The sequence below is a fragment of the Saccopteryx bilineata genome, chromosome 6 (assembly GCF_036850765.1).
Source record: "Saccopteryx bilineata isolate mSacBil1 chromosome 6, mSacBil1_pri_phased_curated, whole genome shotgun sequence".
Classification (NCBI taxonomy): Eukaryota; Metazoa; Chordata; class Mammalia; order Chiroptera; family Emballonuridae; genus Saccopteryx; species Saccopteryx bilineata.
In genome coordinates, this window is record NC_089495.1 from 18,576,505 (window position 1) to 18,592,718 (window position 16,214).

The 16,214-nt window shown below is 39.1% G+C and overlaps 1 protein-coding gene across 1 annotated transcript in view; it reads left to right on the plus strand.

The window, feature by feature from the left end:
* Nucleotides 1-5,808, plus strand: part of MSR1 (macrophage scavenger receptor 1) — an 80,000-nt gene extending 74,192 nt beyond the window's left edge. Inside the window, exon 10 of the mRNA XM_066236661.1 lies at nt 3,391-5,808. Within this exon, the coding sequence (XP_066092758.1) occupies nt 3,391-3,524 (134 nt within the window). The 3' untranslated portion in view covers nt 3,525-5,808. The remainder of the gene's footprint in view (nt 1-3,390) is intronic.
* Nucleotides 5,809-16,214: the final 10,406 nt, after the last annotated feature.

The following is a 16,214-nucleotide window of genomic DNA, read 5'->3' on the forward strand; positions in this document are numbered from 1 at the left end:
AAAAACTGAAAATCGAACTGCCTTTTGACCCAGCTATCCCACTTTTAGGAATATACCCCAAGGACACCATAGAACGGCTCCAAAAGGAGAAATGCACCCCCATGTTTGTGGCAGCATTGTTCACAGTACCAAAGATCTGGAAACAGCCCAATGTCCGTCAGAGGACGAGTGGATTAAAAAGCTTTGGTACATATATACTATGGAGTACTACTCAGCCATAAGAAATGATGACATCGGATCATTTACAATAACATGGATGGACCTTGATAACATTATACGGAGTGAAATAAGTAAATCATAAAAAAACTAAAAACTATATGAATCCATACATAGAAGGGACATAAAAATGAGACTCAGAGACATGAACAAGAATGTGATGGCAACAGGGGTGGGGGGTGGGGGGAGGGGGGAGGGGGCAAAGAAGGAATGAGGGGTTGGGGGAGGGGAGGGGCACAAGAAAACCAGATAGAAGGTGACAGAAGACAATTTAACTTTGAGGGAGAGGTATACAGCACAATCAAATGTCAAAATAATCTAGAGATGTTTTCTTTCAACATATGTACCCTGATTTATCAATGTCACTGCATTAAATTTAATATATAAATTTAAAAAAATGCCCCAGTCTTTTGACTCCCTTCAATGTTAACATGGGCATAGTTTTACTATTTGTGCAATGGTAATTATTTGCCTATATTTTTTAGTAGGTCCCTTTGGGACTTCCAAAAAAAGTTGGTATAGACTTTATATAAAGCATTTAAAAAAATAAATCAGTCCTGGCTGGTTGGCTTAGTGGTAGAGCGTTGGCCTGGTGTGTGGATGTCCCAAATTCAATTCCCAGTCAGGGAACACAGGAGAAGTGCCCATCTGCTTCTCTACCCTTCCCCCTCTCCTTTCTCTCTATCTCTCTCTTCCCCTCCTGCAGCCAAGGCTCCACTGGAGCAAAGTTGACCTGGGCACTGAGGACGGCTCCATGGCCTCCGCCTCAGGTGCTAGAATGGCTCCTGTTGCAACAGAGCAGTGGCCCAGATGGGCAGAGCATCAGCCCTTGGTGGGCATGCTGGGTGGAACTCGGTTGGGCACATGTGGAAATCTGTCTCTCTGCCTCTGTTTCTCACCTCAGGAAAATACAAAAAATAAACATACTAACACAAACACTCACAAACACAAAAGGGACCATGATATACCTAGTAAGAGCTATTTGGGAACCAAAATAAATTTCTGGAAAGAGTTCTAATTTTGAGATCATATATTATTCCTAATCCTTTTTTTTTTTTTTTTTTTTTTTGTGAGAGGAGGAGAGGCAGACACAGACTCCCACATGAGCCCCAACTGAGATCCACCCAGCAGGCCCACTAGGGGGTGATGCTCTCCCCATCTGAGGCCCTTACAGCATTGTAACTGGAGCCATTTTAGATCCTGAGGCAGAGGCTGTGGAGCTATCCTCAGCGACCCGGCCAACTCACTCTAATTGAGCCTTGGCTGCAGGAGGGGAGAAGAAGAGACAAAGAGAAAGAGAGAAGTGAGAGGGAAAGGGAAGGGGAGAAGGGGGAGGAGTGGAGAAGCAGCTAGACGCTTCTCCTGTGTGCCCTGACTGGGAATCAAACCCGGGACATCCACACGCTGGGCTCTACCACGGAGCCAACCAGCCAGGGCCCCTAATCTTTTATTTTTTTTAATGTAAATTGTTTAGTGGCATAGATGTAAATTCACAATTTAAAGAAACAAAAAATTATTTTTAACAACACTTATCCTAGAGGCTGCTAAGGGATAAAAAAGTTAGTTATGTAATTTGAGTATAGAATGAAAGCCATTTATCTGCCTTAAAGTTTCAATTAAAAACTGCTCGGTACTGATGAACATTTCAAGCCCACTTGTGCTCTTCAGGTTACTGGTACTACTCTTGCAAAAGGTTAGTCCAGTATAACCTTTGCTTTTTAGATAGAAATATTGTTTGAATCCTATTACATTAAATGAAAAATACAATGTCTTAGTTACCTTGATAATGTAAACCAAAATATAACTTCATCTGATATTTGAATCTTTCTAATGAAGGCACACATTATTCAAAAATTAAGTGATTTTACTCATTTATATCATATGTGGAAATCAAAATTTTCTGTCTAATTTGCAAGGTAATTAAAAACACGAGTCGTCACAGAAAATGTTGAAATTGACCTTTTATTAAATGACAGATTCTTCTTTAATTTAACTTCCACATTTCTGCCAGACAATTCTAAAATATAGTTCTGATGATGTCATTTCTTTTTGTGACTCACAGTATAAAATTCAAAAAAAAAATTTATGCATGGTCCTAAATGTCTATCCAACCTTCCCTCTCCCTCATTAATATGCTCTGTGTTTAGATGTCAGGAGACTACTAGCTACTTTAACACCCAGCATTTTCATGCTACCCTCGCGAAATGGAATGACTTCTTTTTTATACATGGAAACTTCTATCTATTTTTTAAGGTAGGGTCAAATTTTATCCACATTGTGATCACAAAATTCCCAATATCTGCTAATTTACTCTTAGATTATATGCACACAGTACTATACAGTGCATACACATTATTAATTATGTATATATTGTTAACTTATTGAGCTCATACACTATTTAAAAAACCAGTTAAGAGCAATGTTTTTATATGTGCTATCACATATGCCCTTTGAAAAACAAGTTTTTATTTAACTTTGTTTTATAGCTACACAAAGATCTGTTGCTAAGTTGAATTTAGTATTTCTAAGTATGCTTTATATAGCTCTTGTGACTGAAAGAGAACCTTTTAACATTAGATTGATTCAAATGGAAAAATGATTTATTTATTATGTTTACAATACTAACATATTTATTTACTCTCCACCAGTTTTGCAAAGGTGTTGGTTGAAATTTACCTGCTAAATCATCAGTTTCTTGATGGCATGAAATGTTCTTGAAAATTCATTAGGAAGTTTGCAGTATTGTGTGTTTAACAAAACCCAATAAATCATTGATTTAGAAGTTTTCCAAGATTCTGTTCCTAAAATATCTTAATCCTAAAAGAAAGCAGAAATATAATATATGAAGCACTTAAATAATTTAGAGAATATTAAAAATAAAAATAATTTGTTAAATATATGAAGAAAACCAATCAATCATTCTTTACTCTATAATTTTGTAGAACGGTGTACTTTTGTTATAGCTCTTCCACTTCGGAATTTAGTATTTTACATATTGACATAATATAATGTTTTCTGAGGCAGAGGATTAATTTTTGAATCCTAATACAGAACTTGTATAGAGATAATGATCAGCAAATTTTGTTAAATTAGTGAGTAAATAAATGGCTTTGGTTCACTCAAACACCAACACTTAATTATACTTATTAATGCAATTTTATCTAATTTTTGTAGGTACTGGTCCAATATGGCTGAATGAAGTATTTTGTTTTGGAAGAGAATCATCTATTGAAGAGTGTAAAATTCGACAATGGGGTGTCCGAGTCTGTACACATGAGGAAGATGCTGGAGTCACTTGTGCTTTATGATGTATCATGTTTCATTAACATGCATGAAATCATTGCAAAACGATTTTTATTGCTTTTCTCCATTAAAAACAGTTTAATGAATATTTAAAACATTAAAAATATTGCCCAAAGATAAGGAATATTTAAAAATCACTAGGTAAACATATTGAAGACCTTTATACTTTCTTTATGTCTGTTTTTGAACCATTTTTATATCTAGGTTGGCAAATAGAATTTTATGATGATATATTTTGAACTAAATATATTGAAGTGTAAGGCTTCTAGATTATAAATGTCAGTGTTAATGGAAACAAAGTTAAATCCATGGCTCCAATTTGTATCTTCATCATAAGATTATAATTTTTCTCAGTTTTGTCTTTTTTTTTAATCTATTTAGTTGATATTAACTTAAATACTGTCTGAATAATCAGAAAGTTGAGAAAATTTCTTTGGTACTAAGTTTGCAAAATCTCTAATCCATCCATATTTTTAAAGAAAGAACTTTATCCAGCCATCAAGATCTCTGATGAACAATAACATGGTTGTTAGATAACAATGGAAACTATGCCTGACCAGGTGGTGGCACAGTGGATAGAGTATCGGACTGGGATATGGAGGACCCAGGTTGGAAACCCTGAGGTCACTAGCTTGAATGCAGGCTAATCTAGTTTGAGCAAGGCTCACCAGCTTGAGCCCAAGGTTGCTGGCTTGAGCAAGGGGTCACTAGGTCTGCTATAGCCCCTGGGTCAAGGCACATATTAGAAAGCAATCAATGAGAAACTACGGTGTTGCAACGAAGAATTGATGCTTGTCATCTCTCTCCCTTCTGGTCTGTCTGTCTCTATCTGTCCCTCTCTCTGTTTCTCTCTGTCTCTGTCACAAGAAACAAACAAACAAAAAAACAAAAAACAATGGAAATGATAAGTTTGGGCCATATAAAGCCTTTTGACCATGACCTTTATCAGAAGATCTTACATGCTCATATACTAATATGGTGAATAATAACACTGTTAATAACATGGTTATTAGCAATAATAACATGGCTATGGCCTCCTGAGGCCATTTATCTGGCCCCCGCCGCACTTCCGGAAGGGGCACCTCTTTCATTGGTGGTCAGTGAGAGGAGGACAGGATGCATCCGCATTCTGTGCTCCTGGAGTACTGTGTGGTGGCTCCGCAAAGCGCAGTGTCGCTCACGTAAAGTACTACTTCCAGTGACGTGGGATGCACGTCACAGCTTTGTTCATAGTTTTTACATAGTCCGGACCTCCAATGGTCTGAGGGACAGTGAATTGGCCCCCTGTGTAAAAAGTTTGGGGAGCCCTGTAATCTATATGGTCCTGTAGTAACAGTGTTTTGTTTATTTGTTTGTTTATTTACTGCTTCAGAAACTTAGTTGACATCAGGACTCAGGAGAAAAGGCACAGGCTCCCCCTCGCTATATGTGTCTAAATAATTGGTGGATCAAAAATCTCGGTTTCAGCATGGAGCTCAGATTGTTTTACATGTAAATTAAGTTGAATATTAGCCTATTACAGTTCTAACACACTGTGTTAAAATGTAAACTCATCTACTGACTCCCTTTAAACTAGCAGCATGGAAATGTCATGAGTGCAGAAGGAAGTGTCCACTGTCCTTTGAAGTCTTTCATAAAGTCGGTCCCTGACTCCCCTTCCTGTGCTGGATTGACATTACATTAGCATGGCTATGCTAGACCTATGTTTTCCAGAATCCCCTCTCCTACATGGCTCTGGTTTATCATGGGCCACAGAAGGCATTTTGCATGGGAATGGGAAACTGAATGTTTAGCAGCAGCCATGGTTACTTTTATACCCCCAGGTTGCCCCTGCTCTGCTGGCTGACCCGGTTTGCAGGACAGCAGTTCCTGTAGCTCCGGAAGTTCCCTCTGAAGCCCCCGTCAGTTTCTCGCACTCCTGGGGTAGGTGTGTATTGAGCTCCATGATGGACTCATCACCTTCTCCTGAGGCTGCTTGAACCATCCAAGTTGGAGGCAGTGAGAAGTTAATCAGGTTCCAGCTCGTCCTCGTGGGTTCCATTTTGTCCTTTCTCTCTCCAATTTCATGTCTATCTTCCTTTCTAAGCTGCCACCCTGCCAACCTCAGACGACCCAGCGCCAGGCACAAAAACAACAAACTTCTCTTAGGCTGCTTAATCAGCCACCAAAATGTGTAATTGCATAAGATCAAACAGCTTGAAGGAAAAAAAGGAAGAGTTGCTTTGGACTTGAAGACAGCAGCCTTAGGCAGGAAGGTGGACAAGAGAATATAAGGTGTTTAATAATTGTGGTGAGCTTGGTATTAACCATCTTCCAGTTTATAAATAAATAAAATCATTTAATATTATTTTGGATGTGGAACTGTACTTTCTTTTTTTGTTGTTGTTTTTTCTTAAGTGAGAAGCGGGGAGGCAGAGAGACAGACTCCCGCATGCACCCTATCAGGATCCACCCAGAAAGCCCACTAGGGGGCGATCCTCTGTCCATTTGGGGCTGCAGCAGCTCCGTTGCTTAACAACCAAGCTATTTTAGATCCTGAGGTAGAGGCCATGCAGCCATCCTCAGTACCCCAATCCAACTTGCTCAAACTGTTTGAGCCAGGGCTACAGAAGGAAAAGGGAGAGAGAGAGAAGAAGAGAGGAAAGAGAGAGAAAAAGAGAAGAGGTAAAGAAGCAGCTTCTTCTGTGGGCTCTGACTGAGAATCTAACCAGGGACTTCCATCCACCAGGCTGATGCTCTACCGCTGAGCAACCTGCCAAGGCCAAACTGTGCTTTCTGAAGGCAATGCTATGCTGACATTGAAACACGTGGGCCCAGGTTTTAAAAGAGTTTAAGTATCAAACTCTTATGCTGTCAGTTTTTCTACAAAAATATCAAATACACAAGTGATTTTTAAATAGGTAAATTACAATACTATTGTTAATAACTCTAGAATTAAATGTGACCCTTAAAGCTCTTTGGGATTTCCTAAATGAAAAACTTTAGAATTGTATACCTAGCCAGAGTAATTTAGGTTACAGAGGAAAAGAGACTGAAATACATTTGTTAATCATCCATTAAGAACCTCTCTAGGGCTAAGTTCAATTAAACCAATAAAACATTTCAATTTTTTTTTTCAAAAAAATCTTTGATGCTTTGTGCTACAACATTTCCCTAAAAAGACTGATAAAATTAATGACATAAATTGTTCTTCTATTGTCTTTTGTTATATTCATAAAATAGTCCTCTTCTAAGAGTTCAATGATAGAATACAGTGAAAATTTATTCACCTACTGCTGAGTGAGGGCTTATTAGCGAAGCCCAGGCCTGCTTCCTTTGAGAGAAGCAATTTGTTACATATCCAAGTCAGCTGCCAGAACCATTAGAGGGGTAAAAGCAATAACCTGAGAGAGGTCACAGTAAAAACAAACAAACAAACAAAAGGAGGCAGGGAAGGAAGTAGAAAAAAAAAGAAAGAAGGAAAAAAGGATGTAAGAAAGGAGATTCAAGGAACAGCAAATGTGCTCATCATCACTTCATACGTTGCAAGTTTTGAATTAAAAGGAAGGTCGATTCGCGATAGTTTTAAACATCTAATGCTGAAGAAACGACGTCACAAATTAACTGGGGGGAAAATGGCTCTTGAGACTGTAGTGGTGTTAGATGATTATTTCTCAATAATTCAAATCCTGAAGTTGATTTCCTACTTAAAAACAGTCTCGTTTCATATGGCAGGTAGCAAAGGAACCAAGAAATTTAAGAGAACAAATTTATGGTGTAAATACTTTCTACCAGTGGCTGTGTGCTCAAATTATCATCAAAGAAGCTCACCACCTGTCAAAGTGATTTATGCTTACACAGACAATTGTCCACACATTTCTTATGCTGAAACACCATTTGTTCTATTTTTCATTTTAAAATAGAATTACAATAATATCTTCTAATCATTAACATTGGGAAAAGTTCTATCAGGTTAAGAGGAAGCACATATGCATAACATTCTCTGACTGTGAATTAGGCTTTTCTTTTAGAGATAAAAGAAACTTCAACAACTGCTTATTATTTTCCAAGTGCTCGTCCATGAACAGAGAGCAGCAGCATTTCACAAAAAAGGCTAATAATTGTCACAAAGCCACAGGGTGTGGTCAGGGTGCCAGGCAGGCAGGGAAGAGCCATATTTCTGTCCTGGCTCTGCCTCTTGCTTGCTGCGTGTTCTTTAGGGAAGTCATTTTACCGCGAATGCTCAAACCTAGCATACAAAACAGCGGCGATTATATGGGTGTTATCTAACTCATGTGTGATTGTGAGGACCAGAGAACATGAAGTACCAGAGAGAAGTCATGCACCTTCTAGGATCTGTAATATTTACTAGCCTGCCTCCACACTGGACGGTGATAATTCAAGTAAAGAAATTGAATTATGTTGAAGTTGCTTTTGTTTTCAATACTGTGTTCTTTTCATTTTGATGTGACTTTTAGACACCCCCCCACACACACACACTATAGCTTTATTAGTATTAAATAGGGGGTTGTGCTCTATAAATTAAAATAGAAAGCCAATGGTAAATCCAGAACTGTTCCTTTACCCAGCTCTTTAGGCTTGGAGAAATGCTGTGTGAATCAGCTTGGTCTAATTTAGTGCAGAAATGACCATGTCAAGTAAAAAAACAAAACAACGTAAAAACAATTAGGGGAACATTTCCAAGGCTGCCTGGGGTACTTGGCTTGTCCAGTGTAGACAGCCAGCTCTAGCCTCCCTCGGCGTTCAGGAAAAGAAACCAGATACTTCCACAGACGGCCCCAAAATGGAGCCACGCCTGAAATCTCAGATCAAGAAGCTTTGGCAGAAACGGCCCCCCGTGAATCCACTTCCCTCTGCCTTACAAAGCTTCGGTCCCTTTGCTGTGGAGTTTTCTCTCTTTACAGCAATTCTCTCCTCTCTCCACTGTTTTTCCTTTCCTCTCTCAGTCCCAGAAGGGCCTGGGGTTTAATTTAAAAGCTGTTAGACTGGCACTGGCTGGTCCCGGAGACTGTCAGCTGGGGCCCTCACCCAAACCACTTGCTCCTCAAGCCCGTCAGGCAGCGCCTGAGAGCGCATTCATCCCTGTCAGGCTGTGCAAGGTCGCCGAGAAGTCCGGAACAGAATGGAAAAAGGACGCCTGGGCCCTTCTGGGAAGCGGTTATGATCGCATGGAAAGCAGTGTGGTTTGGCGGGGAGATTTTGATAAGCAGTACCACGGGAAGGTAAAACTTGAACAAGCCAAGTAGAACGCTATGCTGAAAACACTCCAATCACTTGCTAGAAGAACAAAAGCTTCCATCCAGGAGTTTTTAATTGCACTCGGGCACCTGGGCCCCACCATGAAACCGCAGAAAGGGAAGGGATAGCCAATGATGATGGTGGCTGGGAGAAAAGCTGGTTATCTGCGGGCTTGAGGGACTGGTGACACCTGAGACCAGGCGTCCCTTCAGCTGGAGCATGGATGGACCTGTTTTTAGCCGAAAGGGACACCCCTCTTGCGCTCCACAGCACTTTAGAGCAGGTCACAAGATCTGCATTGAAGCGTCATGATGCCCCTAACGACATTAAGCAAACCAAGGGCACTTTCTGTGCTTAACATTTGTTATCTTTGAAATTAGATAGGTCCACTTGATGCTCTTACTTCACAATGTCACTGTCACCAGAACCAGCTGGGAATCGAGTTGCCCGTCACTGCCAGTGAGTCACAGAGATGGCTCTGAGTGATAGAAGAGTGTCTTTTATTCGTGTTGCCAGCGAACTGAGAAGGCAGGGGACTCCTGTCCTGAAGAACCGCCTAACACTCTCCTGGTGCTGGGTGATTTTTATAGGGTTCAGGGGCAAAGTCTGTGCAGTTAGTCACATAACAATGTGCAGGAGATGGGGGTTCAGTGGGCAGAAATGTCTCCCCCACAAGTTCTTCTGATGTTGACAGAGGCCCAATTAGCATGGTCCTATCTGGTATCCTTGGTAAATCTTCAAAATAGTTGGAACCTGGCCCCTCTGAGACCATCTGCCCTTGGGAATTGTCTGCAGAAAAGACTCCCTGTTTTCTTAGGATACAAAGTAAAAGATTTAAGATTTGTGAACTAAGTTTCTAATTAATATATAAATTTTCACAGTAAATCCTGTGGCTAGGCTTTTACAAACAGCTATTCTGAGTTAAACATTTCTACTCTTCAGATCCCTCCCTATTTAAGCTCCCCCCCCCCCATTCCTGCAAAGATAAGCCTTTTACTGCGTTTCAAAGTAAAGTCCAAGGAGCCATTAAGAGAGAATAGCAGGCAGGTTATCTATTTTCTAACCCTTACATAATCTCCTATTCTGTACAACTGGAAAGTTACTGGTACTAAAGCCAAATTTCTAACCTTAGGACTCACCTATCATCACTATTGGGATAAAATTAGATTTCTGATATGACTATCTGTTTAAGCTGCACAGTCTAATGACATTTAAGTTAGCCTTATTGTTATTATTATTATTGCAATCTGGGAAGAAAAGGTGAGAGGCAGAGAAAATGTTTCTATTTTATACTCAAGGAATGAGTCAGGCTTAGTATAATTGGAGTATGGAATTATACATATGTGCAGGATGAATTTTAATATATGATAATATTATAAGTTTCTTAGTAGTTTTGATTAATCATTTTGGCATAATTACCTTGTTTTATTATATAATTCATGTTATGATACCGCCAGGTGCAAGCGTAGTCAGTAGAGACTTTGCTTTAATTTCCATAGTTTCTTAAAAGGCTTAATTTAAGCAAGGTGCATCTCAGCGTATAAGAGGCACAGTGCTATGTGGAAAGTGTTAGCAAAGGAATGTTGGGCACGGGCCATGGTGGCTGGTCTGCTCCTGCACTCAGCAGTAACTCCTGTCCTAGGTGTCAGGGTCAGATGTGGGTTTGATGCCGGTTCCACCACTTGTAAGTTTCAACTCCATAAACCACAATCGATGATCATCAATGTTCTCATCTGTGTATAAGGGAAAAATAAAAGTACTCACGATCTTGTTGCTAAAAATTGATAAAATAATGTGAAAGCAATTGAAGAGATGTTGGTATTATGTAAGAACTTATTTAGAAAGAAGGTCTTCTCAACATTGAAAGATGATGCTGAGGGGAGTTGTATTATAAGCTTTAGTAACAAGGACAATGGGCAGAGTTCTATGTGTCTACTTTAACTCCTGGCTGTTGAAATTCTAGCTCCCCACCCCAAAGTCTTATAAATATGCCTTTGTGTCGTGATAATCCACAGTAGAATGTTAATTTGAGTTCATCATTTTGAAGGAATATAAATGTTTTTGTATTAATTAGAAGTTTTTTAATGCCTGATCTATACTGAATTATAAAGTAGGAAGATAGAGAATTGCTTTATGTGTGTTCTTATGGTCTGGAAAAGGGAAATCTTATAAACTTATTTTACATTAAACAAATTGAGTTCTGTACCCTCACCAGCAACTTGACTGGAGTGACAGTCATACCTGACGGTGTAACCTGGTTTCCATGATGCCCAAAATATCACAAACACAAACCCTGAGGATTCAGAGAATCAGATAAAATTCCCAGTAACAAGGAGCAACTCAGGACCAAATAGTGCATGTCCTGTTGTTGATGTCCTCACCACTGGGACAATCTCACTGATTGATTTTACTTCCCCTTTGCTTCTCAGCTCCCTCCCTTCCCTCAGCCCCTTGTCTATCCTCTGAGGCTCTAACTTAGCACCCAATGCTTGGAGATTGCTTGAGCATCAAAGGTCTTTACTCTATTTCTTTTCACTATGTCCATGACTAAGGAGTCTGACTTTCCTCCTTCAGATCTACCAGGAGAATTTTACCCACTAGTTATCATTTTCTCCAAGAAGATCTATTACCAGCATCTAAAGTAATATTCTTCACCATCTTGCAGACTAGTTTCAAAAGCAGAACATTACCATAGATATACTAAGAAGTCAAATAGGCAGGCATATAGTTATGTACTGTGGGAAAAACAAAAAATGATTAAAATAATTGGTAACTAAGAGGTGGACAGCAAGAATCACCATGGATAAAGAGGAACTGAGTTTGTTATTCATAATCTGTAGAAGGCTGTAGCAAATAAATAGGTTCTGTTACCTAATGACTCAATCAGGCCACTTTTTGAGATAAGAGTGAACATGTGTGAGAAACTCAATCCCCACAAGGCAGGAACAATCTCAAATTCTGAGCACGGCTGTAAGCCTGGTATCCATCCTGTTTCCTGAGAATGCTGAGTGTCCCTGTGCCTCGGAAAGCTGTCTTCTTATTACACCTACTACATGAGCTAGACAAATAACTGGATGTTTGCCCTCAAGGATGATTGTCTCAGGGCTTCACTGCCTGCCTGGAGAACTTCCTGGGACCCTGCCCAGTTTGCCAGGGTTTTAGGGTCTCATTTAATCTAAGCCCCTGGTCGGCAAACTGCAGCTCACAAGCCACATGCAGCTCTTTGGCCCCTTGAGTGTGGCTCTTCCACAAAATACCATGTGCAGGTGCTACCTCGATAAGGAATGTACCTACCTGTATAGTTTACGTTTAAAAAATTTGGCTCTCAAAAGAAATTTCAATCGTTGCACTGTTAATACTTGGCTCTGTTGACTAATGAGCTTGCCGACCACTGGTCTAAGCCAACGCCCTCTCCATTTTATTCCAGCTGGGTCTACTGGTCCAGGAAACCGTAATGTGTCGCTTCTCACACTGATAGACACCAGGAAAACTAGACCCCCTCCATCCTCATTTCTGGTGTGGTGACATATTATTTGGACTCAATTAAAATATCAATCCTGTGCCCTAGTCAGTCATCAGAAGGGGTGGAACTCTCTTTACTCACCCTTCGTCTCTCTCATGCAGAAAACTCATTGATCCCATAGTATCTCCCCAGCTCTCATTCAACAATAGTTCAATTCTTTTATCAATTTATCCTACTGGTAATGTGACACGGAATATTTCAGTCCAGTGCTTCTGAACAATGTTCCATTTAGAAGATAATGGAAATAACTACTAGCTTAAGCACAGAATTGTTAATAGACCATAAAAAGGTATTTGTTCAATAAAATATCAGTCATTGCTTTCCTACCATACCCTTTATCTAAGCACTGTGTTGATGTCTCTGTACAGTAATAATTTCATTTTTGAACTTTAAAATAATCCTTTAAATGACTTACGCATGGCTGAGGAGGCATGGCCATCCCAGAGTGTGACAACAGGGCACGTCAAATGAATTCTGTGAACATTTTCTGACTTTTCAACGCACATTTTATAAGTTGAGCTTAATTAAAAATAATTCACAACTAAAGTAGTTGACAGACAATATAATAATTTAGTTGTAAAATAGCCGAGTGTTCTCTCAAATAATAATGATGGCACCCCTGAATCAGTAGCTGTTCTAGACTGGAGATAGAAGGAACTGGGAATAAAAGGAAATATTGTGAAATAGAGAACCCTGTTGCTTTCCTGTCATTTGTAAAACTCAAAGATTTATCAAGAAGGCAGAGTAGAAGGGGGAAAGGGGGATACCACCCCCATTTCATTTTGGCCGGGGTATGATGGCACATAGGAAGGGCCGGGCTGGGAGAGGCTTGTCAAAATTCAGTCACACACTTTGCACTGAGGCATCTGAAATAATGCAATAAACTGACACAGCTTGCAGATTGAACATAAAAATATGGAATGTAAGTGCGTACCTTGGTAGATGAAAAAACACAATGGAAGGGACACACTCTGAGGTCCAGGAGACCTGGGTTCAAATCTGGCCTCTGCATTTAATGAGTTTACTACTTGTAATCTTAGGCAACTTTTTCAACCTTCCATAGACTCATTGGTCTTATCTTTTATGTTAATATAATAATAATTATAAAGAAACACGGCAATCTTCTAGCTCATTGGCAGACTCACTAGATGTTGTGCACTGTAATCTGATTCGGTCCTCAGAAGAGCAGACTCATCATCAGCATATGTGCTCATAAATAATTGGATTGAGGCTTCTGGACCAAAGGGGACACAAGAGGGGACTAACAAGGGGATAGAACCTATTGAAACTCAAACCAGTGTTAATAACGGACTAAAACAGATGAGTCTAGGCTCTTTGGAGCCTGCCAAGTTCACATAGAATCTGAGTAGGATGAGCTAAATCACACCAAGTGGGGGGAGATGTCTGGGGTCCTAGCCTTCAGCTCTGGGACACAGTGAGCCACTGTGGACTGCCAGCACAGTCCCCACCAGAGCCAAGGAGTTGGAGCTGCTGCCGTGTCCCGGCACACCTAGCTGGGGTAGCAATCGAATTTTAGGAGATTTTGCTATTCTTCTGCCCTTACTTTGTTCTGCAATGTCCTGGTTCATGGTTAGATTGGCACTCCAACTAAAAATATTTTTGTCATCGCAAGAGGTGATCAGTCAGTCTTGACTTATTTCCCTTATAGGTACATGAACAAACGTATTCAGTATTTCTTAGAAAATCGTCTCCATTGCTTAGGGGTCCACTGCTAGGAGGTGTTGCCTAGAGTGCATTACCCTGCCATGGTTTCCTGTTTGGCAGCTAGGTTTTGCTGAAGCTCCATCTCCAAAGTCTCAGAAATGTAATCCGCAGGCTCTGCCTCACTCTGATAACATCCCAAACAAGGGCTGTTATGTTGAGAAGCTCCAAGACAGGTACTCAAACTGGCTTTTTTCCTACTTTAATTCCAAGTTTATAGAACCAGATATGTACATCATTTCTGAGTTCAGCTGCTCTATGATTCTGTTCAACTTGCTCCTTTATCTCTCTGCAGGAGTCTGGAATCCTGCTACTTCCATTTATTATCCCTCCAACCTGAATCTTAGCAATGAGAGTGATGGAAGGTGGCCAGTGTGGTTCCATAGGTCTGCAGGGAGTCTAACCCAGCATGGTCATTATAGTGATTCTTTCTGCTTCCTTTCTGTATGTATTAGGTAAGAAATAGCATGAACAATTGGAGCCCGGAGTAGACTTAACAAGTACAGGAGGGTGATACATGACAGAAAGTTGGAAAAGTTATGCTCTGTTGTACTGAGAAAACTGGTCATCCATATTGGCAAAAAAATGAAACCAGTTTCTTGTTTATACCAAGCACAAAAATCAATTCCTGGTCAATTAAAAAAATGTTCAAAGCCAACCTGTAAAAGTAGGAGAAAAAATAACACAGGAGGTTATCTTTATAAATACTTTGTAGGGAATATTTCTTGAATGGAGCAGAAAAATATAAACTATAATGAGAATATTGATGAATTTTGCTACATTAAAAAATCCTTATAGGAATCTAAACACAGAACACAGAGAAAGAAAAGACAAGGCAAAAATTGGGATATTTGCAATGCATATAATCAGAAAATAATTGGTTTCCAGAAAATGACAAAACATCTAAAATCAAAATAGAAAAATATAGACCCAATAGACAAATGGCCAAGAAATCTGAATAACAAATGACAGGGCAAACCAAGTAGTGACTAAGAAAAGCAAACTAAAGCCCCAATAATGTTTTAGTTAACATTAGGAAAAAATTTTAAAGTCTACCAGTGGCAAATATTGGCAAGTGTGTGGAGAATAGAGACTTATCGTAACAGTCCAGTGAGAATTTATGTTAGAACAGTCTATTTATACAGCAAACCTTCATTAAATATTAAATTAAAAATATATATACTCCTTTTAATTATTATAGTTTTAGGTTTTTAATCTGAAAAACGGTATGACAACATTGTTCATAATAGCTTTGGAAATCGTCAATTGACAGAGAAATTGTGGTGAGAATTTAAACACAATATCATCATTCTGTGCTAAACACTACTTTTTTGCCCCCAAATTAAATATAATAGAACTTTGTTAACAATAGCCCTGTTTTAAGCAGTCTTGAGGACAAGCAAAATAAGTTAATTTGCTACCAAAAAAACTTGCTCCCGGAAATAAGCCTATGAACCATACAGAATAGCCTGTTTTAACAATTAATAATTATCCTATCATCTCAAGACTATACAACTCATCAAAATTCTTTGCAAGATTCTCACTCCAAAGATGTAATACCATAGTCCTTGTTCAACCCCAAACTGCTTCAAGCCTTGTAAGGTCTACCTTAAAATCACCCACCTCAGTTTCTAAAACCCCATGAATATCTTTTGCTTTCCACCTTCTGAAGCACTTTAAAAACTATGTCAGCACTGTGTTCTTTTTTGCTGCGAGAAGTTAATAAACTTCACTTGATTAGCAAGTTATTCTGGTGATCTTTTGAGCAGTCGACGCAAATATATATTTTTTATTTTTCTTTTCAGAATTGAAATTTTATTTGTTGTTCAGAGGATAAGTTCAAAGATATTTCAATTCGTACACAATTCTTAACAATGTAAATACTATACGTAGACTTTAAAAATAACCCTATAGCTATGCATACCAATATAACTCTCACAAAAATATTATTGACTTGAAAACAGTAATAAAACAAAAGCTACTATAGAGCAATACAGTTTGCCACCATTTCTTTAAAATTAAAAAAATGAACATCGATAGTAGAAGTTATTTGAGATACATGCAAATGTGATAAAAGCTAAAAACATCAAGGTAGGTAATAGACACCAAGTAGAGGGTTTGAAAAATGGGGCTTGGGAGAAATAGTATTGCAATCAGAAAACACAAAGGAGATTTGAACTGTATTTGTAATGTTTTAACTCTCAAGAGAAGT